General features: G+C 36.6%; 2 protein-coding genes across 3 annotated transcripts; one reads left to right on the top strand and one right to left on the bottom strand.

Annotated features, from left to right (window-relative positions):
• Positions 1-1,899: 1,899 nt before the first annotated feature.
• On the top strand, positions 1,900-11,312 carry LOC117926692 (transcription factor VOZ1-like). Of its 2 annotated transcripts, XM_034845916.1 has the most exons (6): positions 1,900-2,044; positions 2,767-3,010; positions 3,102-3,260; positions 4,416-4,932; positions 8,640-9,067; positions 10,957-11,312. In XM_034845916.1, the coding sequence occupies exons 2-6, from the start codon at positions 2,786-2,788 to the stop codon at positions 11,002-11,004; spliced, it is 1,377 nt and encodes a 458-aa protein (XP_034701807.1). In that variant the 5' UTR covers positions 1,900-2,044; positions 2,767-2,785; the 3' UTR covers positions 11,005-11,312. The 2 variants fall into 2 exon arrangements, with proteins under 2 accessions (XP_034701807.1, XP_034701806.1); XM_034845915.1 differs by lacking the exon at positions 10,957-11,312 and having other exon boundaries at positions 1,902-2,044; positions 8,640-9,664.
• A 5,989-nt stretch (positions 11,313-17,301) lies between these two features.
• On the bottom strand, positions 17,302-24,687 carry LOC117926518 (acyl-coenzyme A oxidase 3, peroxisomal-like). Its single transcript, XM_034845623.1, has 13 exons — positions 23,815-24,687; positions 22,047-22,164; positions 21,833-21,940; positions 21,535-21,707; positions 21,323-21,422; positions 21,147-21,221; positions 20,874-21,004; positions 19,832-19,967; positions 19,634-19,753; positions 18,670-18,816; positions 18,479-18,583; positions 18,295-18,396; positions 17,302-17,792 (listed from the first exon to the last, which is right to left on the bottom strand). Exons 1-13 carry the CDS (start codon positions 24,213-24,215, stop codon positions 17,520-17,522), a joined length of 1,989 nt encoding a protein of 662 aa, XP_034701514.1. The 5' UTR covers positions 24,216-24,687; the 3' UTR covers positions 17,302-17,519.
• Between the last annotated feature and the right edge of the window lie 240 nt (positions 24,688-24,927).

Consider the following 24,927-nt stretch of genomic DNA (forward strand, 5'->3'; position numbering starts at 1 on the left):
GGGCAAATTTGATAGTCCTAGACAACATTCATTTTCGGTAGGAGGCATCAAAGAAAGGAGAATGTGGACCTACCTAGGAACATAGTGGAGAAGACCCTTTATACCATTCTTTCCCCAACTCCCCCATTGGGTTTAGTTTTTGAACAGATCATTGCTAGCAAAAGGCCTCATTGATGCTCTCAAGCTTCTCATATACTCTTGTCTTTTTCCTTCCTTTCTTTAGCATGACATTCTTTCCATGTCTCCTCTCCTTTTTCCTATCAAACTGCATTTCATTTCCCAAATTATTGTTACCTTTTGCTATCAGCCTTCTTTTCAGGATTCCATCACATGAAGTACTGTAGTCGGAAATTGAAATTTCTAGGTTTAAGCTTCTTCGACACCACGACTATCACATCTATGTCATTTATGAAAAGCAGGGGCCCGAAAGTTAAGGACCAAGTAAGCCTCATGTGGCCCTGAGGCGGACCAACTGAGCTACCCGTCATCAAAAATCCAAAGTTCTTCAATATTCATTGTAAGAGAGTGACAGAAAAGTATGGGCTCAAGTATTTCATACAAATCTTTCTGCATGCCAAAAGAAAGATATGATGTCCTCCACTAAGCATAGTAATGTTTAGAGTCAATCAACATATGGGTTATTTTGGTTTTGGAAAATTTGAGGTCATGTTTGGTTCGAAAATTTTGAGGGAAAATGTGAAAGAAAAAAAGAAAAGTGGAATGAAAAAGAAAGTAAAAAAAAATGAAAAATAAATCTAAAGTGAATAAATTATTTTATATATTACTTCAAATTCATTTTATTTATTTTAATTTTTTTATATAAAAATTAAATTATTTTAAAATATTAATACTTAAATTATATAAAATATAAAAAAATTTAGAGAAAATTTGATAAGATTAAAATTAATTAAAACTTATGTAAATAATAAAAAATTAAAAACAATAATATATATAATAAAATCCGTTAATAATAATAATATGCATTGATAATAAATATGAATTTTAAAAATATATATTTAATATGTGGATATAAAAGAAAATTTAAATTATTTTTTTACCAAAATAATACAGGTATAATAAAGTTAGGGACACAGATGATTAAAAAAAAATATATATATATATATGATATAGGATAATGATAAATATAAGGTAAAAAATTGTACAATCAATATCCGAAAATAAAAATTTTATTCCATTGAATTGCAATATTTAAAAACATATTACATTTAAATACTTAAATTTAAATAAAATCACTATTGAAAAATTAACTTAAAATAATAATAATTTAATATTCCTTACAAAATATTTTATTTTAAAATATTATTCAAAAAAATTGTTTAATATTTTTTATCTTATCAAAAAAATATTAATTTTTTTTTTAAAAATAAAGTATACGGTATACCCTTCAATCTTAAAATTTTTAAAAATTTTGATAAATATATATATTTTTTTTCAATCTTAAAAATTATATATAGATATATATATATATATATATATATATATATATATATAATTAGCCGATTAGTTACATGTCACCAATTTTTTTGTGAGATTTGCTCTGAGCCGTCCGATCTTCTTGCTTGGCCGTTTTTTTTGCCGAACTTTCCAAATCCCCTCCACTTTGCTCCGGGTTTTTTCGTGGCAGTAACGGCCTATTGGCGATCTTTTCAATAATAAAGATCTCAAAATTAGTGCATATATTAATGAAGCATTTTAAACGTTAGAAAATCTTTAAAAGAAAGATTATGTTCGAATCAAGAGGACTCCTTTTATAAACTATTTTAAATTTAAAGATTATAAATTAGAAAAAAAAAATTAAAAATTAAAAATTAAATAAATTAAAAAAAAAAATGGAGGGGAAAAGGAAGAGGGCACATGTCCCAATTCCCCAAGTATAACAGGAGCAGGCTGCTTTTGCCGCGTATCGGAATTGCTTTCTGTAAACCCTCTCACTGCATGAAGCTGAAGCTCTCATCACATTTCTAGGCACCTCCCTCTCCTCAAAGCCTCTCAAACGCCCATCTCCAATTTCTTCAATTTACTGGTATTTTTCATCTTCTTGATTTTTATTCATTTTTATTATGGATTCTGGGGGTTGCCTTTTTATTTTTATTTTTATTTTTTAATTTTTTTTGGAGTAAATCAATAGGGTATGTATATCGAGAGAGGATTCGGAATTTTCGGTTCGGGTTCTCCGTTGGCCTCTGTTTGGCTGCTGAGAAATCTGGGGAGATTGCAATTGTTTGCTTATTATTATGATTATTTTTTTTTCTTTTAATTTTGGTTGGGTTCCAAAAATGGAAAATTTGCCCCGATTGAGACGAGATTGGGGGCAGTGAGTTATGTTCCCGACAGTGAAAAGAAAAGGATGATGTTCGATGCTTTATAGTCCTTTTGGTTCCTGAGAAAATGCAGGAAACAAGAATTTTAAATATTGAATCCTGGGGTGTTCAGAATTTTGGACTGGAGGAAACTAAGAGCTCCAATCAGCAGAATCTGACACGATTGATTTGCTTGATTTGTTTATTTCATCTTATCTAGAAACAGGATTCTTGTTTTCTTCTTCTTTTGTTTTTGGTTTTTTTTTTTTTTCCTGTTTCTCAGCAATCCGTGGGTAATTTATTTAATTTTGTTTACCCACATTTTTCTCCTAAACAAATTTGAGTCTTACTCACTGTTCATGCTGTGCTAGTCATACGTGTGTTGTACTTTTCATGTTTTCAGTCAATATTTGGGTTCATAGGAATTTTTCATTCTGCTTTTTAGGGTTTTGAGGAGGGGATCAATGAGGAAGGGTTCGAAGAGTAATTGCAAATCTGCATCACACCAACTCTTCAAGGACAAGGCAAAAAACCGGGTTGATGATCTCCAAGGGATGTTCACCAATCTTCAATTTGCTAGGAAGGAGAGTCGAACCAGTGATGTTGCAGTGTTGGAGGAGCAAGTGCATCAGATGCTTCGCGAGTGGAAAGCTGAGCTCAATGAGCCGTCTCCAGCTTCTTCTTTGCTTGTTTGTATCATCTAATTCATCAATATAACTGTGGTTTATATTATTTTCTTGTTATTCTTATAGTGGGTAATCTTTGATGGCTATCATGTAGGGTGGTAGTCTTGGGTCATTTTCAGCAGATATTAATCGTTTGTTGCAGCGCTGTGAGGAGGAAGATGATGCAACTAGTGCATTAGTAGAACCTGCAGCATTGAAGCCTGAGCCTGATGTTCAAAGTCTTCAGGCAGGCAATTCGATGGCCTTTCAAGAGGTTGTCCTCTCTCTTCCTCAGCAACACCCTTTCTCCCTTGTGTGAATGTTTTTTTTTGTTTCTTTTATTTTATTTTACTTTGTCTTTTTTCTTCAGTTTGACCTGGGAAAAAGATGCATGCTCTATGACATCTGAGCTAATCCTCCAAATGACAGATCCCCTGGTTCCCTTCTTGGTTATTAGAAAATCAAATTACCTCTATGCTTCATGGTACCTCCTGGTTATTTTGTCAAATGGCTAAAATTTAGTGCTCTATGAGTTTTCTTCTCATCCTTTATTTATTTATGGCTAGTAACCTACTAAGTGTACAAATTTAATGAATCAATGCCTTATAGGATAGAGAGTTGCAGTTTGAAGATAATATTCTACCATTCGGCTTCTTTTGGTTGAAAAGAAACCTATGTTGTGTTAAAAGTAGCTTAAGGCTACCTATTTAGGCAATCTAAATAATCCTGCCTATTATGGTACATTATAAGGCCAGTGAGCTTCCTCATGCCCATTCTTGTTCCATGTACCACATGCTCATCCCCATTTTATGTGACTTAGTTAGTTATCCATGTTTAAACTAACATTGCTCCTGACTCTTTTGATTTTATCAATTGGTGGACTGTGCCATGCACTCCAAACATTGGGATTTTTTATTTTTTTTTTGAGGGCCATACATTATTTATCTCTTGAAGCATATATGCTCTTCTCCATTAACTTATCTTGCTGTTATGATCATGAGATTTGGGTCCCACTTGGTAGGTAATTCACTCTTGGTGTGGAATATTATATTCTTATTTTGGGGCTGTTTACCAGTATCATAGAAGGAATGATTACCACCAAATGTTATTGATCCATCTATCATCTATGTCTTTGAGGACCATTTGATTAGGAAAGTTAAGAAAATTGCAGAGTCTAGTTGTTATAATATTCTTCAGATTGATGACCATACAGTCATCAGTTATTATGTTCTTTAGTTGACCCAAAAGATTTCAAAGGGATAAGGGAAAAAACTATTCATGTACACTTTAGATCTTAAGATGAATGTTGGAGTTGATTTCTTTCCATTCCTTAGTTGTGCCTTAAACCTTCACTGGGTCCCATTTTTACACATTAGCTAATTTTTCAGAGTGCAACTGGATGACGAGCTTGTAACTTGTCTGGTTTCAGGACTATCTCGTGAATCATGCATCACAAGACCATTGCCTTCTGGGGTTTGATCAATGCAAAGGCTCTGCATTTGGGTTGCAAAATACAGTGGCTAATAACTTGGAGATGACAACTCAGTCAGATTATAATCAGTTTGATATGCATCAAGACTTTGACCATGAGCTTTTTATTGGCCCCATGGGGCTGTGTGGACAGGATGGTGTGCCCAACATTCCTGGCTTGTTGCCAAACATCTGCCCTCCACCATCTGCTTTCTTAGGGCCAAAATGTGCACTCTGGGATTGTCCCAGGCCTGCTCAAGGTTCTGAATGGTGTCAGGATTATTGCAGTAGCTTTCATGCGAGTCTAGCATTAAATGAAGGCCCCCCAGGTATGACTCCAGTTCTGCGACCTGGGGGCATTGGTTTGAAGGATGGTCCTCTATTTTCTGCACTTAGTGCAAAGACACAGGGAAAGGATGTTGGCATCCCTGAATGTGAGGGGGCTGCAACTTCAAAATCTCCATGGAATGCTCCTGGTATCCTTATTCCTTATATACACAAACTCTGGTCCCTCCTAGTAACTTTATGCCTTATATGCACACTGTGCACGGATTATGAAAGAATTCTGTATATTTCTCATCAAAATATGATAAAAGACAAGGCTATTTTTATATATACAGAGTTGTAGAAGAAAAAGAAAAATTAAGTAACAAATCCCCTAAAATTAGGAAACTATCCTGAAATTAGGCACACTAAATTTGGTATACATATCTGGATTCATCATTCAAATATTTTTCAAATATATTTTTGCAAATCACTTAAATTTTCCACAGTCCTCCTCAAGCGTGTTTGAATTTGTCTATCATTCACCGCTTACTTGTAGAATCATCAAACAAATGTCTAGGAAGCCTTTGGCGCTGTCATCGGTCAACTGTTGATTAGTGGGAACATATGGTAGGCATATTACTCATTTTTCCAGTTTCTCCTTGATGAAGTATTGATTTACCTCAACATTCTTGGTGCAATCATGCTATATAGGATTTTGAGCAATATTAATAGCAACTTTATTGTCACTACTTCAATTCCTCAAGTAGCATCATCAACCATACCAACTTATCAATATCTTGTGCAACAACTTGGAATTCAGCCTTTGTACTACTCCTTGCAACAGCTCATTGTTTTAACTTCTCCAAGTTACCTCCAACAAATGTACAATACCCAGATGTAGATTTCATGTCATTAACTGAACCAACCCAGTCTACATCAATACATACCTTAACATTCATTTGTTCTCCTCCCCTGAAGAATAAACCTTTACCTGGAGCTCCCTTTAGATATCTAAGTACCTGGTATGCTGCCTCAAAGTGTCTTTCATATGGAGAATGCATAAATTGACTAATCACACTGGCCCCAAAAGAAATGATTGAGATAGTATGAGAAAGGTTAGTTTTCCAACTAACTTTTGATATCATTCCTTATCTCTTGGAACACAATTAGTTGCATATCCCATCCTGTGGTTAGGTTCAATAACTGTTTTAGTTGGCTTACATCCTAGCACACTAGTTTCCTTGAGAAGGTCTAGTGTTTATTTTCTTTGTGAAACAAAGATTACCTTGGATCTGTCAACCTCTATACCTAAGCAATATCTCAGCAGTCTAAGATCTTTAATCTCAAATTCCCCAGAAAGAATCCTTTTAAGTCTCTCCATTTCTATCACATTGTCATCTTTCAAAATAATATCATTGACGTATGTAATGAAAATAGTTACCTTGCCATCTATCGAGTGTTTTCAGAATATGGTGTGATTTGCCTAACTTTGAGGTTAGCCATGACTTCAGATTACCTTTGGTAAATCAATCAAACCACCCTTCAAGTCATAAAGTGATTTTCTTAGTCCAGAAACTTTCTCTTCTCCAATAGCATTTTTCAAATCTAGATGGCAAATCCATATAGACTTCTTCTTCAACTTCATCTTTAAGGAAGGTGTACTTTATATCCAGCTACTATAATGCCCAATCTAAGTTGGCTGCTAGGGACAATAAAACATGGATCATGTGCATCTTGGCTACAAGTGCAAATGTTTCCTGATAGTCAATGCCATATGTTTGTGTGAATCCCTTCACAACTAGCCTCGTCTTATAGCATTCAATAGCCCCACCTACCTTGTACTTGACGATGATGCTTAGCCAATTGACAAATTTCACATTGAAACAGAGATGGATCTTTATGCTTGAATAACAAAGGAAACAAGTTTTTCAAATATGGAAAACTAGGATGGCCTAACCCACGAAGCCATAGCATAATGTCAACAGAAAGAAAAATTACAACTTGTTGACTGAGTTTGTCCACTCAAGTCAACTTCATCTTCAACATAGTAGAGTCACTCACATTCCCTAGCACCACCAATTATCTTCCTCGAATGTAGCTTCTGAAATTCACAATAAAAAGGAAATAATTTAACAGCACAATTCAGCTTATGTCAATTTGCTGATTAATAATAAATTGCAAGAAAGGTTAGGAACATGAAGTACAGAGTTTAGAACTATATTTTTGGAGATAGGAATTGAACCTTTCCCTGCAAATGATGAAAGTGTACTGTGAGCATTTTTTATTTTCAGAGACCAAGCCATGGATTATAAGAAGAAAATAAACTGGAAAGACTTGTCATGTGATCGGCAATACCCAAATAAATGATCCAGGGACTTTTCTTATTGGAAAGAACACTTAAGTTTGACAAGAAATTACCTTTTTGGGTAAGAGAGCCAGAAGATGAGGAATTAGAGGGTGATTCAGAAATTCAAACAGCTGCTCCAACCGTTCCTTACTGAAGAGGTGTGTCTTGGTTTTTCCCCCAAAATTCCTTGTAGGTTGCCGTCCATCCTCTGCAGCTTGTAAGCCCTGACTGTCCTTGTTGGTAGACTTATAGCTCTTTCAATTTGTTCATCTTCCATGCAATTTCCGGTGAGTCTCACAGTGTGCTGGGGTCTGTTGCAGTAATCACACCAAACCATGTCTCATTTCTTTGAATTTCTCACCCTCCAGTCAGGTTTGTATCAAGTCCTTTTGAAACCAACACAGAATTTTCAGCAACTAAGGGGCTTGGATTTCCGATCATCACAATTTGGAGACTTTCTTCTCTACGAACCTCTGCAAATACCTCTCTGTTAGATGGCAGTGGCTCCTTACCAAGGATACATCCCTGTACTTCATCAAGTTCCTTATTCAAACCAGCCAAGAACTCAAAGATCTCTTTCCAGACTCATTTTGTGCTGGCCACTATCTGCTGCACATCTCCATTTGAAATCATAGGACAACTCTAACTCTTGGCACAGACCTTATAGAGTGCTGTAATATTTGGTAACAGCTTGATAACCTTGCTTGAACTCTCTAATCTTTGTCCAAATGTCACATATTTGTGCTGACTTGCCCAGGTGAGAGTAAGTCTCCATAACAGCATCCCAAAGCTTCTTTTCCATAGGGAGAAACAAATAGGTCTGACCAATGTTGGACCCAAATTGATCAGCCATGCTATGTATGGTCATCCTCCTTAGGTGCTTTAGTTGAACCAGTCAGATAACCAATCTTACCCTTTCCATGAATAAAACAGATTCACAGACTGATTCCGGTGGGAAACAAGCTCTAATATCATGTGTATGATTATGAAAGAATTTTGTATATTTCTCATTAATAATATGATAAAATGTATGACTATTTATACACAAAGTAGTAGAAGAAAAAGAACACTAAGTAACAAATCCCCTAAAATTAGGAAACCAACTATCCTGAAATTATGTACACTAAATCAAGTATTCATATCTGGATTGATCATTCACATATTTTTCATAAATAGTTTTTCAAATCTCTCTGATTTTTCACATGCATACTAGCTAATTTTCTACACACAGATATGTATGTATATATGTATGTATGCATGTATGCACACATATAGCCAAAACATACTAGCTAATTTTCCACACATATATGTATATATACGTATGTATGCATGTATGCACACATATAACCAATACATACACACATAACCATCTTCTCATTTGTTTAACAACCTTCATAACATGCATGCTTTAGCTCATACTGAGTGAGGATGGATGATATAATGAAATATGTTCTGGCACTATAAGTTAAAATTAGTTTATGGCATGCTTATATGCAGTTGGTCTCTAGAAGAATGACATACTGTGTTATCTGTTGTTTTGATTTGACTAATTCTCTTTTGATCTTGCAGAGTTGTTTGATCTTTCTGTTCTTGAAGGTGAAATAATTAGGGAGTGGCTCTTTTTTGATAAGCCTCGTAGAGCATTTGAGAGTGGGAATAGGAAGCAGAGGTCATTGCCAGATTACAGTGGACGTGGTTGGCATGAATCAAGGAAACAAGTGATGAAGGAATTTGGGGGATTGAAGAGGTCTTATTACATGGATCCGCAACCTCTAACCTGTTTTGAGTGGCATCTTTATGAATATGAGATCAACCACTGTGATGCTTGTGCATTATATAGGTTGGAACTCAAGCTCGTTGATGGAAAGAAGAGTCCCAAGGGAAAGGTGATAAATGATTCACTTGCTGATCTGCAGAAGCAGATGGGAAGGCTTACTGCTGAGTTTCCTACTGATGTCAAACGCTCTACTAAGGGCAGGACAAAGGTTAATAAAAAGGTTGGTGCCAGAAATATTTATTCTGCTCCTAATCTCATGACTCCTACAGCTGAAACTTTCAGTTATGGGCTAAGTGGATCATACAATTATCTTCCTGAGAATTTGACTGACTATTATGGTAAATAAATGAAGACTTCTGTGCAGTCAGAAATAATAAAATTTTATACTCAAGGGTTACAGTAGCTGTTCCCTGTAGACAGTGGTCAAGTTGCTCCAAGTTAATGACATGTCATAAGCATTCTGTTTCTTGTCTTCAATGACTTAAGTCAACCTATTTTTCTTTCTGTCATGTGGGGCCGTCACTAGTAATTTATTTTCATCTGGAGGTGCTACATTTACAGTTTCCTTCTGGATGCTGGCCATCACTCTAATTCTGATAGGTAATCAACATACGGTATAAGTGGCTCTTGACTGTATCTACTTATTTCAGTTTCTTAACAATGGTGATAAAAGCCAATGCTAATGGTAATCACCACAATTGTATAGGGTGAGGATGCAGATGTTGCTCTAGTTGCTTCCTCTGTGCATATAGCTAGCAGGGTTATTTATGCTGATGCTTATATACATTCCAATGGAAAAGAGAGTTTTCCCATAGTACATCTGTGCAATTTCCTTTCTTCGCTTGTTGAATATTGCAAATTCTTATTTGCTAGTTTATCTTGTGCCTGTTCATGTGCAACTTGAGTTATTCCTGTGTGTTATGTTCTCTCTCAAAGATGACATATTTGGTGAAATATGAGTCCATAAGTAGTATGCCTTGAGTTGTTTGTTAGTTTCTTATATTAATAGGTTATTGAATGTCTAGCTAGGATCACAGGAGACTTATCCTTTTTTTCAACTATAAATAATTATATAATGCAACTAGTTCCCTTTTCTTTTCAATACACAGTCAAACTTCATTACAATGAGATAAAACTTAGGACCTCAGATATGCCACTCAAACCATGCATAGCCTCTGAGCATCATATTGTTCGGTACTTTTTCTCTTTGGTTACTGTTAAGGGGAATTACAACTGGTAATCTAAAAGTCATGGTCATCATTTATTTATATCTCTCAACAATGTAACTTTGGATTTGGCCCAGAATTTCTTGCAATTTTTAAACCACAATTTCAGTTGTAATCTTGAAGTATTATATTCACTTCATTTTTTGCTGTTGAATTATTGTTGTGATATGGATCCGGGTTTCATTTGCTGCATAAATCAACCTAAGAGTAGAGGTTTAAGAGCTCGACATGCATGCATCTATGTGTGTGCGCTATGTTATTCACATTGTGCAGATGTGCCATATTACCAAATCCATGTCCTTTGGTCTAACATGGACCTAAGGTACTCAATTGAAAAATCTATAGACCAATTAAATGGCCCCCTTTTTTCCAAAGGTACTTAATTGAAAAATGTGAGAAGACCAGAACTAAAGGACATGGCTCACTGAACAATCTCAACCAAAGTTGGATGAAAAATACTAATAGCAATTTGAACACCAACAAAGCCTCGGGTATTATTTTATGTGGTGGCTTCTGCAGTGGAGTTGTGGGGCACCTGCATTTCATGGTGCTTGCATTCTAATCTCATCTGCAGTGTTCGAATCAATATCAAACCGTTGACTTGCCTTCTACCCATGATGCTTGCTGAAGGGTTTTAGCCATAATCTTGGATCAATGATTTGGTTAAACATCTCATCTCAAATGATTATCTGTGTAAACACTATGGATGTATTGTGCTGTATGTTGGTGCACTTTACTTTGATGCCAAGTTCCATATCTAAGGGGATGTATTCTTGCTGGCATAATAATTGGATTGTATAATGCATATGTGTGTGTGTTGTATCAATAGAGATCTAATTAGTTGGGTTGCTTTGAACTTAATATATTTATTCAATTGGTATAGGTATACCATTATATTTTGGTATGGGAGGTCTCCATATTGGGACTCTGAGGAAAGGTTATTTTGTCGCGGATCATTCAGTGAGCTTGCTAAGAAAAGATTTTATTGTAGAATTGAAATTTTTAACTGGATTTCTAGAATGGAAGAAGCATAAGAAGATTTGGGGGGTTGCTCCTTTTGTGCATTTTTTTTGGCTATTTGGAGTGAGAAATTGGATATCATTCAAAAGTGAAGAGCTGATGATTAAATGCTCAAATCCATGTATTATAGATTATTAAATGCTCAAATCCATATTATTATACTCTTTTCATCTAGGTTAGGATGTTATGGATGAGGTCTCAATGTTTATACACTTATTATCATTTTTATACTCTTTTCATCATCATCATTATTGTTGTTATTATTATTATTGCTATTATACTCTTTTCATCTAGGATAGGATGTTTATGGATGGGGCGTCAATGTTTATACTCTTTTCATCAAGGTTAGAATGTTTATGGATGGGGCGTCCCTCTTTTTGTGCATTTTTTTGGCTATTTGGAGTGAGAGAAATTGGATATCATTCAAAAGCAGAGAGCAGATGATTAAATGTTCAAATCCATGTTTTATTGCTATTATTATACTCTTTTCATCTCGGTTATGATGTTTATGGATGGGGCGTCAATGTTTATGCTCTTTTCATCTAGGTTAGGATGTTTATGAATAGAGCATCGCTCCTTCAGTGCAGTTTTTTGGCTATTTGGAGTGAGGGAAATTGGATATCATTCAAAAGTGAAGAGTGGATGATTAAATGCTCAAATCCATGTTTTATTATTATTTTTATTATTATGATTATTATACTCTTTTAATCTAGGTTAGGATGTTTACAGATGGGGCATCAATGTTTATAGTTGATTTTGGAGATTGTTTGAGGGTTCTCTAAGGGGAGGGAGTTGTTTCTTGTTTTCTCTCTCTCCTTTTCTTGGCCTTTTGGCACTCTTTAGACTTTGGTGCACTTCTTTGCTAGGGTGTTGTTAGTAATATATATTTTTTATAGGTAAAAATAGGTATATATGAATTAGTAATAGAAAAAGGTACACTAGAGTACATAGGACATATACAAGGAGCACCTAAAGGAAGGCCTCAAATGATAACACACAAAAAACACCTATGGCACTCAACAAGACCCTACCCACTCTACAAAATCAAACAAAAGCATTAAACCTTTGCTCATGTACATGTTAACTCAAGTTGAAAGATTCTATAGGAACAAAAGTTTTAACTTTTGATCATTCTACTCCTTATCTTCAAAAGCTTTTTGATTACACTCACCAAATTGTCTAAAAAATGGAAAGAAGGGCAACTTTCCACACCTTTTTCCTTTCCTTTCCTACAAAGAAGTCGTGCCAACTCAAAAGTGTTATCTTGTATCGAAGAACAAATATCCCAATGTATATTGAATAAGGAAAACAATAGTTGCTATAGAATCTTTGCTTTAGAGCAGTGAAGAAGAATGTGATCTATAGATTCTCCCTCCAATTTGCATAAATAACATCTATTCACCAATGATCACCCTCTCTTCTATAGATTATCTAAAGTCAGAACTCTTCCCTAACTAGCTTCATGCACAAAAAACTCACTTTAGACGGGACCCATGGGTTCCAAATAATGTTCGTTGGAAAAGAGACAGCCATCTCCTCTTCCAAGGCCGCATAGATAGATTTGACTGAAAATAATCCTTTTTGAGCTTGTTTCCAAATCACCTTGTTGTTATCTTCCCTTCTAACTGTCTTTCCCCTCAACGTGGAAAAAAAAGTCTCAACAACTTCCAACTCCCATTCATTAAAATGCCTAGTGAAGCGTGGAATCCCCTCTCCCTCCTTAGTCTTCCCACAATTCCGCCACCTAAGCCTCCTTTGATATAACCAACACATATAAAGAGGGAAAAGAATTACACAAGAGCTCCTCCGCACACCATCTATTTGTCCAAAACTTAACCCTTTTTCCATTACCCACTTCAAATGAGGTTTTACTAAAGACAAGATCCCACCCTCTCCTAATAGCTTCCCAACACTAATCTCATAACGACCTCTAACTTCACAAGGTGCCATCCTGCTCCTTCCCATATTTCCCTTCCATAATTTGCTTCCAAAAACCTCCTCATCGGTAACATATTTTTAGCTCCACTTACCAAGGAGGGCTCTATTAAAAAGAGAGAGACTTCTAATACCTAAACCTCCCTTTCTGTTATTTGTACAAATAGTTGATCAACAAACCAAATGAGATTTTTTCTAAGGTTCACGTCCCTAAAGAAAGTCCCTTTAAATCTTTTGTAATCCTAATATGACCTTTCTATGGATTATTTTATCAAAAAAAAATATGACCTTTCTATGGATTACAAATAAAGACAAATAATAGATTGACAAACTTGACAAAGTACTTGTAATCAACGTAAGTCTCCTCCCTTAGGAAATATTCTGTCTTTTCCATGTCGATAATCTTCTATGACACTTCTCCACTTCGTCTCAAACTACTTCAAATCTACAAGGGACTCCCAAAGGCAATACTAGGTAAGTAGAAGGAATTTTCTCCACCTTGCAACCCAATTCTATTGCTAAAACATTTACGTTTGTAACCCCTCCAATTGGAATCAATTCACTTTCTTTTCAGATAAATTTAAGCCTTGTTAGTGCTTCAAACCATATGAGCAGCCAACCTTGATAAACCAATTGATCTTGGGAGTCCTCACAAAAGACCAAAGTATCATCTGCAAACAAAAGATAAGAGACCACCCCTCTACCCTAAAACCTGACAAGTAACCCCCCTCCCTTGCTCTCTCTCTAACAAACAACTCAGCACCCCCATAGTCAGAACAAATGAAAAAGCAGAAAGAGGATCCCCTTGTCTCAACCCCCTCAAACTCTAAAAGAAACCGGAATGTGTACCATTGACCAGCATTGAAAACTTTGTTGTGAATATGCACCAGTGTGTCCAACTAATCCATTTTTGTCCAAAACCCATTTTTTCCATAACTGCTAGCAAGAAGCCCAACTGACATGGTCATAAGCTTTTTCAGTGTCCAATTTACAAATGACACCACTAGAACCATCCTTCAACATTAAATCAAATGCTTCATTCACTGTTGATAATATTTTTACTTGTCTATCCAAAAAACTGGATTCAAGAATAGATGAGCATGAAAGAAAAGCGAAAAGTTAAGTGATTGACTCTAGCAGATCTTTTAACCAGAGGGGTTTTCTTTATCAATTGTTTTTTAATCTGAATTGGAAGGAAAAGGGGAAACAGGTTCAGTAAAACCAGGAGTATAAATGAGGGAATAGGGAAAAAATGCTCTCACAAAGAGGACTTCAACAAAGGTACATTGGAACCATTTTAGGATGACTTAGGGACAATCTCCAAAAACAATAGATGATACAGAATGGGGAGGTTTGGGAATGAGGTTCCCTGTGGTTTCAACTTTCAAGGCTATACTGGAAATGTGTTGGGAGGTTTGTGAAGAAAATTGACTGGTGTCCAGAGGAAGGTGATTGCAACACATTAGTTACCTTTCTTTTGATATGTTCATTAGCAAGGTGTTTGGTGATTATGGTTATGCTTTGTGGAAGGCTTGAAGCTCAAAGTGAGAGGGGATAAGATTGGATCTTGGAAGGATTTCTGCCCTAGTGTGTCAGCTTAGAGAGTGCAGATCTGGTCATTTTAACGTTGTATATTTAGTAATTTTTTTCACTTAGTGTTTAATGATTCTTTTACCATGTAATAACAACCTCAGGCATGGTCGGTTTCCTCATAAGGTTGGTGTGAGGAGTTGCAAATTCCTCCAATGTTCCTTTGGTCTCTTGTTGGTAGCTTTGGACAAACTTTTGACAGGTGAGGATTTTGTTTCTGGAATTACTTTGCCAAGTACATTGGTAATGGGTTTTGTGAGCCCAAGTTCGTGATCACTTGTAGCATTATTTTCTGTTTGCCTTTGCTATCTGGGAAGCTTACTTTTCTTGGTTGTGGGCCTCTTGTGGCTGCTGTTTTTCTTGGCATATGAAGGCTTGCAGGAAAGGGTGCAGGTGTTGGAGGTTAATCCTTGGAACTGTATTTGGTTACTTAGGAAGGAAATGTACTGTGGATTTTTGGTTGTCTTAATTCACTAAAGAGTACATATTAGATGATTGGGTTGATAGGGAGAGAACAGAGTCAAGAGTTGATGCATTTGTGACAAGATACAATTCACCAAATGGAGGATGAGGCTATCCTGATAGAGAGAGTTGGCTAAGATGGTTTGTGTTCATGAGTCGTGTTGACCAGCTAAGGGCTGATTGACTTAATATTATCAGACAAACGGAATATTAATAAGGATTCATATGGTTCCCAAGTAGTTAAGGTAATTCTTGGTTTGTTTGTGCAAATCCTAAATGTTTCTTTTGAGAAGTAAAGGCAAAGGTAGAAGATGTTATAATTTCAAAATTCGAAGTTGTGTGAAGGGAATGTGAAGTAACATTTTCTGAGGGCTGATGTGGTACTGGATTGGAAGCATTTAGGAGAGGACTTCTCTTTGATGCAACCTGGTGGGATGGTTAAGTGACTGCTAGAAATGGGTGAATAAGAGATGGAAATTAAAAACTTACTGGTAATCTTGCAGATGAAGGGGGTAATCTCGTAGATGAAGAAGGGAATAAAAGACGTGGCAACTTCTTACCAATGATGTTTGAAACATGGAACCAAATATGAAGTAGGGCTGAGGTGCTAGGGGAGGAGAACATGTAGCAATGGTCTCAATTTTTCCAATTAGGTATCCATTGCAGCTTGCGAGCAATTCATAGTTTCTATGAGGGTTTTCCACCAGGCATAATAAGCTGAGGATATTATGGCCATGAGCTGGGTAAGTGTGGATATAATTAGGAGAGTGAGAAAAATTAGTGTTGTATGTATTGGATGCAGCAGTCAGAGTTTGGATATGTTACGGATTATTGAGTAGCAGGATTTGGGATGTTAGCACACACTGAAACTAGCTGTCCCAATTTTATGTAAATTACTGAGACTACCTAATGCTTTAAGTATTCTGTAGATGATAGGATGTTGTTTTCTTGTTACATGGCATTAACATCTTCACCATACGTTTTTTATGCATTACCCTACTTATACTTGCTGTAATGGGTTTGGTTATGCCATGTGATGGATGCCTCCTTTGTGTCTATTTCTAGAATGTTTTTCTTTCAGAATCTATGTCCAATGGAGTTTTTGCGGAGATGTTTTTCTCTCTTGGAAGATTTAATTGGTTCTGAGACAAGAAGTTAAAGAGGATGCTCTTTTAAGGGAGTGTCATTCTCAAGTGTCAACAAAGGAGCTGGTAACTTGAAACTAGGTGGGTGGTAGGGATGACAATAGGATGAGTTATTCCAGGCAGTTATTCTTTCAGATTTTTTTGGGTTCTCGCCTTGCTCTTAATAGAACGAGTTTAGTATATATATATATATATATATATAAACAAGTTAAAGGAGTTTGTTAATTTCTTTTGAACAATGCGGGATTAGATTTATGGAGTTCAATTCCTGTTTTCAACCCATGATCAATATGAGCTCAAAGCTTTCTTTGTAAAGTCCCAAAACTTCTTCGTAGCGGCTCCATTCCATGCCTTATTTCATTTCATAGGGAACATCAGAGTGACTATTTCATTATATTCTATTTGTATCCCAATTTTTAACGTCCCTTTGGTGTCATTGGAATAAGAGATATCATTTCTAGTCTATGTATTCTATACATGGAAAGTTAAAAAATCATCATATGATAATCCAGAAATTGCAATAGGTTCGTATATCATGTTTATATATATATGGTAATAATTAAATAAGAAATTATTTTGATTTAATTTTTTTTCATCTTTTTCCTTTCTAACATTAAAATATATATATAAACTTTGTAAAAATTTATGATCTTTATTTAATTATAAATTATATTTATGTTTAATGCGATTAATTTTTAAAAAAAATATAAGTAAATCAATAAACAGCCCTGTCCTGTTTATTTATTTATTTATTTTAAATAAAAATAATCAGGAGGTATGGGGACTCATCCCGTTATCTCGCAAGAAGTTAAATGGATACTGATATACAAAATGCTCTTAACACTGAGATCAGGACTTTGTCAAATACATGTCAAGTGTTTTTACCTTGGTTTTCTCACCAAATAAACAATGGTTTTGAGTCTTTAAGAGCAGGTTTACTGATAATCGCGCATCAGCTTCGCACGCCCTTGAGACCAGTTGACGGAATGATTAATACAAGTCAATAGCCCTTGTTAGAAGTTCACTAATGATTACTGAATAGATACAAATGGACGAGCAGAAACAACAGGAGGGAATTTGGCTGGGCTCTCCATCACGAGGAGAAAATCAAAATGGCACCATGTATATCAATCACATTATTATTCATGAGCAGCCAACTGTGTTTACTATGGCTAGTTCGGTTTTTACAAGGCATTCTTATTACACAACTGTGGGGAAAGAAAAGTACCGAGGCCTATCTTATTGCAGTGAATCTAGAAAGCCACAGGCAGTATACGTTTTGATTCATCTAAATTTAGAGAGGAACTGTGGCCCCTTGTTGGGGCTGAACCGACGACCAAGAATTTGCATCGATCCAATTGAAAGCAATTGGGCTCAAAAATGCGTCAGGGATGCCAAAGGAGCTGACCAAGGCAAGGGCATGTGGTCGCAATTCACTGCAGAGTATTGTTACTTCTTTCCTAATTCCAGCAGCATTGTCGGGTGACAAGTAACCATATCGGAGGAAGGAAGCATCTTCTTCCAAGATAATCAAGACATGCATGGATCTTAACAGACTTAACATGCTCTGCATAGGGAAAAAAATGCAAAAACAATCAGCAATTGGGTTTGCATCACTTCATCATTGTTCTACAAATGCTTGAGCTGGAAATAAGGATAGTTGTATATGTTACACAGCAGAAAAAATAGGGAAATTGTCACTCAAAATGCCATTACACAAAAATCCCATATTATATCTAATTCTGATAAGCATATCAGGGTTTTTAGCATGTTGAAGGTTCAATCGCTAAGAAAGCAACAAGACTGCGGCATCTGTATCAGTGATATGTATAAAACAAAAGCAGAAGCTACTACTTACACTCATAACTTAAGTTTCCTTAATCAGCACTTTTTTGGAATGTATAAATCCTATAATCTCTTCTAGTCTTCATCCCATTTTCCCCCAAACCCAGATATGGATGCACCGTGCAATACTTATTCACATCCAGCATTTTGTACCTTCCTTTGACTGACATTTTTTTTATTGGTAGAGTTACTTATATTTATGACAAAAAGGTACCGATATTTACCTTAAGTGGACCAGAAGACACAGCTGCCTCAGCATCTAAAAAGGTCTGCAAAATTGCTCGATCTGAGAAAGCTCTCCCCAAGTCTTCTGCAAGTTGATAACTCTGGTGCAGGAAAGGAAAAAAATTGTGAGAGTAATATACAGAGAGAAAGAGAGGAAACTCAAGTTAATGCGAAGATCCTAACCTGAAGAAGTGCATACTCTCTGCTTAGGCCCTGTGCTTGAAGCTGTGACATCTCAGCAGCAAAACGGATCAATAGATCTCGCTCCCTCAGGCAGAATATATCAGTCTGATAGCCAAATCAAGGGAGTAAGAAATTTCTCTCTACTTCATTGACTAACCAAATTGCTGCTAATGAAGCTACAATTACATTACCTGGAATTGGCTACTTCTGAGGGTAGAACTTGTGAGCTGAGATGGAATGACAGGGCAAGATTTGTTCATGTGTTCTAACCCCAGTCCTTTAAATGGTCTATTCCTCTTCTGCACTGCAATATATTCTGCAAGGAGAGCCTTGCTAACCTGATTTCACACATTTAATCCATAAATTCCACCTCCACAAGCCCAAATCTTACATAAGAAGAAATTTAGTGAAGTAATAGTTTCTCAACATCTTTCAAGTTTATTAAAAACTGGCAAGTTGTATCCCCACCGGTCAATTGGTTCATTCACATGGTAGGCAGAGTGTCGGTTCAATAATTAGAACCACCCAATGTAATTCATAGGCTGTAGTCGTTGTAATAGATGAATAGTTAACCATCTTATCCAAATTGAGGGGCACATGAAGTAGATACAATCTAAAGTAAGGGGCTGTTTATAAACTTGAAAACCTGGTCAGCAGATGATAAGGTGGCATGTTCTTGAAATCTTTAAGTTTTGTGGGACCGATATTAATGTATTGAGGTTAAATATACTGGAGAAAAGCAACTTCTCATGCCAAAATCTGAGACTCGTGAAGTCAGTTCACTTGAACTAAAATAACATGAGAGGTAAGGAACTTTAAAGTCCCAAACAGGCCCCCCAAGTTCACTTTCATGGTCAAAACCCAAAGAACCCTAGTTGCAACTTCAAGGGTTGGCTGCAGCACAAATCCCTCTTTCGTTGCTTAATGACACCCATAACCCCATACTCCATCCATGCAACAAGGAACACTCTTTTTCCATGTCAAACATGAAAACAAGTCCGATGGATGCTGGTCCAGGAACCCAAACATATGTGTACTATTTCATTTACTTGTTTTGAGGTGACCATGTTAGACATTGCCATATCTGTGTCATCAAGGTGTTGCCGTCCTTGTACATGAGAGTTCATCATAAAGAAGCTGATATATAGAAATTACCTGTTGCATCAGAATGTTGTTGTCACCCTCGAATGTGGATTGCACGTCATATTCACCTTTCATTTGCCCAATCCGATTTTCAGTCTTCAAGCCTTGCCCCCCACAAGCTTCACGACATTCCTGACACATGGCCGAACTTCAGTGAGGACACCTACTGGAAATATAGCAATTCCTTTACGTAAAATTGAGGTTATTAACCTGAAGGGTCCGCATGTTATGCCAGGTTAAGATAGCCTTGAATGCACTTGAAACAACATGGATGGTTTTGTTAGATTCAGGTGTCCGCTTCACATATATCATTTTCAAGTAGTTCGCAGCAAAACTCATAGCATATCTGTTGCATAGGCATGAGAGCAGCAAATCAGAACAGCATCTCATCCATTTTAAACATATATCCTCCAAGGACTAACTGGTGACTCAGTTTACATATTCAATATTTACTGAAGGCATCAGGTCATCCAAATCTAATATTGAAGATGGAACATCCATCATATTTTTGCTCTAAGATCGAAATATAACACAGTTAAAACAAACAGCTGCCCAAAAAGCTTTAATTCCTTTTTAGACTGCTTACCTCAAAAGCTTAAGCTATTTGAATTGTAGCCCTAAGTAAATGAGTTGGAGTAATTACATCAACTGTACATTATAGTCAAGGTGCTTTGACAGAAATCAACATCCTTCACTAGAACTGGTATAGGAGGATAAATAAACATCCCGAACACAATCACAAAGTACAGAAGCAATTTCCTTATGGGGAACTACACTTCATAGAAGACTAGAAGCTATAGGGAAAGACATTGTTGATGTTACTCACTATAACTACAAGTAGAAAACAGCATATCAAAGACAATGATGCTTTTCCCCTGTTCTCAAAAATCATCTTGGTAAAACAACTATTGTTCACTGAAAACTGAAAAGTAATATGCATGCAAGGCCTAGAATCAACACAGAATAGCACCAGCTTCAGAATTGAGGAAATTTAAGAAGGCATTATTATAAGGTATTATACTAGCAAGGTACAACTTGACCAAGGCTAAACCTATTCCATTTTCACATAAGCAAATAGAGCTTGCAACAGAAGGGAGCAGGTTATTTAAAGATTCTGGAAGTAACTATAAACCACTATCACAGTAAAACCATACTTCATGTGATTCAATCCAAGGCCTAAGACAAAAGTTGTGATTCCCAAAATGTTCCAACAAAATTTAGATTCTATGAATCTGGTTATTGAGATACTAACGTCTTGGCAAGGAGAGGTAATAGTCGCCGTTGATGACTAGGGTAATCAAGCAATAGAACTTCAGGCTGGTTTGGTGTGATAGAAAAGGCCCGCCTTGTTAAAGAGTACCTTATGGCAATTGCTAAACTCATCTGATAAGAGAAGAAAATTGAAACAGCATCAATCACATACTGATCTTGGTATAAATAGCCCATTTCTTCTATCCCCACAAAAATTCAAGATGTTGGAGATCAGTTTATCAACAGAGGAAACACCCCACTCAGCATCTATTACCTTTGATGAGTAAACCGCACTGGTTGCAATGGTAACACGACCTGATGTCAAAGGGGCTAGGAAGGCCGCAAACCTCTGAAAAATAATCACATATAAGGTTTAGAAAATCACTACTTCAACAGAAAATCAGAGACCCTTTTGCCATCAGAAGATATTGCTACCAGAAAAATTATTACCTGATCAGGGTCCTTTATTGCACTCAAATATTGTCCATCTGGTGAAACATCAGCTACTGAATTCAACAGATTCTCTCTAGGGATTCTCACATTGTCAAACCTAAAAAAACATATTGATTGAGCCTCCTGAGTTCAAATATTTTAGATTCACAGAAATGAATCATGACTTATTGACTAGTCAGCAAGTTTAACACAGAAACTGTTATTATTACCAGATTCGACCATTATCCACACCATTTAAACCAATTTTATGACCACAATCAGCTACACGAACATTTGGACAAATGTTGCCATCTGTATCTCTGATCTGGGCTATAAATGCATGAACCCCTTCACTCTTCCCATTTATATTGAGCTGCGAGAAAACTATGGTATGTGTTGCATGCTAAACAATGTTACAAAAAACATGTCAGTACAGAATTGAAGCTGAAGTAGGAACCATTAAAACAACAGTGTGCAAATTAGCAAAAGGAAAAACAACAAAGAAAAAGTAATAGAAAAATTCCTTACATTTGCTGCTCCTCCTATCCAGTACTTCTGAGCTGATTCACAGGGACTGTTAATAACAAACTCTCCAGTTTTTGAGTCATATGTGGTAACTGTTTCAATACCTCGAACCTGACCCATGAAAGAACCAGTGAAAACTAAACAACAGGGAGAATGAAGAACATCATCATACAGGCCTGGTGGCCCAAAACCAAATGATCAAACAACCTTCACATACATTACTTCCATGCCCCAATTCTGTCATTGCAAAGCAACCTTTGATCACATAATTCTCAGTGTCTCTCAACCACTTGTCATGATGACGCTTGGTTCCAAAAAACTGGATGGCACCACCCCTGAAATTCATCAATGAAGAAAGCACCTAATGATTAACAAGTTCCTTGAACTTGGCAGCCACAACAATTTTTTCTTTAATACTGACTAACATATATTGAAGACGTTCACAATCCCTTTCAACAGGTTAGCTTCCAATATATCCACCATTGGAATCATTTACAATGTACAGAAACAAATCATAATTGCTTTTCCATGCATTATAAGTTGTTGACACCAACTAGGCTAAAGAAAGGCTACATGAAAAATGATGAAAAATTAAAAATAAGAAAAACTATTCATGGAGTTTGTCATGTGGAAAGTTCATCTTACAGTCAGCATCAAAGCAGGCATGAAAAGCAGAGAAAAAGTACTACAAACACACACTGCACAAGAGCCTGTAGTGTCCAATGGCAAGGAAATAAAAAAGAGAAGAAACAATTATATATAGGGAGAGAAGTACCAAATGTGATTCATCAGTCGTCATGCCATTGACTACTTCCACATGTGAAACTGACCCCCATAACCTCTATCTACCATGTGACGGTTAACTCCAAAAGGTGCCTAGGAAGCTTGCCACTAGAATTTGTGTAAAGCCTTAATCCTAGTCCAACCACAGGTCTAAAAATACACTTTTTTTGGGATGGGGGCAAGGAAACATCCTTCCCTGAGGAAGGTAAGGAGCTAAGAATTGTAACATTGCTCTCCCATCTCAAGGCAGAAACAGAAAATCATGCAGTTACCGACAAAGTTTGAGATAAAACGATAAAAACATTCATTTGCAGCTTGCAGATCCTATATCTCCAACTAACTACTAGTTTTTTCTTTGTCCAACTCCACATGTATCATAAGAATCAGAGACAAAAGCACAAAAGAAAAACAGAGAAGGGTAAATCTGCAAACCATATCCAGGTTTCATTTCTTCTTCTTTGTCTTCATATTATGGCATGTTTTAAGACCATTTCTTGTGCTATTTTACAATCACAACTTGCAAAAGAATTATGGCTTTTACAACAGAAAATCATGGAAATGCTCCTCAATAAATAACTATGAACAAATCAACATTGTTCCCAGAAAATTATTCAACTAGACTCCCTGTAACGGATCAGCTAAATTTACACCAAAGAACTCATAATTGATTTCAATCAAGCAAGCTGAAGGGTTGAGAAGGATCCATTCAGCTTGTTGGAATTCATGGTTTTGTTACGTAGGAAATAAAAAATTTAGACAACTCTAGTGCCATTTCAAGAACTATAAGTCGCTAACGCTAGCAACCAAATGTAAACACGAGAGGAATATCCATCACAACTCTTACAAAAACCCACATCAAGATCTTATGATAGTGAGATACAACCAAACATATAATAAAAAAAAGGTCACTAGGCTTCAAAGGCGCCCAACCCTCTAAAAACATATTAATTCCACTATGTACAAAAATCAGGGTCCTTTTGGTAGCGGAAATGAGACCTATACGATTCAAATTCGTCAAAAAGGATTTTTTTAAACAATTGGAATGCGCAGGACTAAACATTCCGACCAATAAAGAAGGAAAACGGAAAGGAATACAGATGCTGCTTTCTTTTATGGAACAAACAGAACAAGGTGAACCCAAAGCATTCAATACTCCAAACTAATACAGACAAAATCAGAATCGGGAAGAGGCAGTAACATACCATAGAAAATAATGGACGCCAAGCTTAACGGCGAGCGAGTGATCGTACATACCAATCACTTCATGCAAAGCGAACTTTCTCATCTCAACCTCCGGCCCTCGACCAGTCAACCACTCCTGGAAAACCCCACAATCCAACAAATAATGAATTCGCTTCATGGTCATCTCCCTCTGCTGCTCCATGGACTGGTTATAGTCCGGCGACACGAAGACCCGCCCGCCAGAAAATCTAGGGTTGAAAAGCTTGCTCTGGATCATGAGGCCGAACAACCAGTCACGATCTTGGAGATTGTGACCGTCCATGAGCTTCCGCATGTCGGAGAGGTTGAAATCAGAGGGCGGCGAGGCCAGCTCAGGCGGAGAGTACTGGAGGCACGGAGATGGGGAGAGAGAGGGCTCCATTGAGGTGTGAAGACCGCGGAGATGACCGGCGAGGGCTTGGCCCGGCGGGAGACCTGATCAGCCGGCGAGGGTGACCCCATTGAGGATGGAATTCGAGGTGGAGAGTAGAGAGAAGAAATAGGGCGTAGGTTTGGATGGATAGATTTGAAATAGAAAATAGAAGACTTTGAACTTCGAAGGAAAGCGAATAAATAATGGAGTAGCTGCGATTTTTGGATTTGAAAAGACGGTGAAGAACACGACAGCCAATTAAATTAACTGCGCAGGGTTGGTGTGGGAATTAGATGGCACGAGCAGCCCTTGATCCTATTTTTATTTTAATTCAACAACCTCCTTTAATCTCCAAAATGAAAGAATAGAACACGCCCATGGCATTTGTCAGAGAAGCGTGAACCTCTGGTTTTCTACGTCAACCAGTGCCAACTTCCAGCACTGCCATCATTTACGGAGAAAAGTGCCATCTGCCGTGCTCTATCCATCTACAAGGATAGGCTCTGTTTGTCCACGCCCCACTTCTAGAATATCATAAATTTAGACTTAAATTTGGAAAAAGCCTGTACTTTTACGTGTGAACAGAAAAATCAAAATCCCTTTAAAGATATGGAAAATTCTAGGAAAATGCAATACCCAGTGAAAGATGCTGCTATCTTAAAAAGGAAAATGCAAAAAATTCTAAATATTTTTTGACAGATATATTAGGCTTAAATTCAAA

The sequence above is a fragment of the Vitis riparia genome, chromosome 12, assembly GCF_004353265.1.
Source record: "Vitis riparia cultivar Riparia Gloire de Montpellier isolate 1030 chromosome 12, EGFV_Vit.rip_1.0, whole genome shotgun sequence".
Taxonomy (NCBI): domain Eukaryota; kingdom Viridiplantae; phylum Streptophyta; class Magnoliopsida; order Vitales; family Vitaceae; genus Vitis; species Vitis riparia.

Coding starts and splice junctions, on each gene's coding strand:
- LOC117926692 (XM_034845915.1), top strand. CDS start 2,786: ATGAGGAAGGGTTCGAAGAGTAATTGCAAATCTGCATCACACCAACTC. Junction 3,261..4,415: donor ATTCGATGGCCTTTCAAGAG/GTTGTCCTCTCT, acceptor GTCTGGTTTCAG/GACTATCTCGTGAATCATGC. Junction 4,933..8,639: donor ATCTCCATGGAATGCTCCTG/GTATCCTTATTC, acceptor TTGATCTTGCAG/AGTTGTTTGATCTTTCTGTT.
- LOC117926518 (XM_034845623.1), bottom strand. CDS start 24,215: ATGGAGCCCTCTCTCTCCCCATCTCCGTGCCTCCAGTACTCTCCGCCT. Junction 21,708..21,832: donor GGATAGGAGGAGCAGCAAAT/GTAAGGAATTTT, acceptor AACATTGTTTAG/CATGCAACACATACCATAGT. Junction 21,222..21,322: donor CAATAAAGGACCCTGATCAG/GTAATAATTTTT, acceptor ATTATTTTTCAG/AGGTTTGCGGCCTTCCTAGC.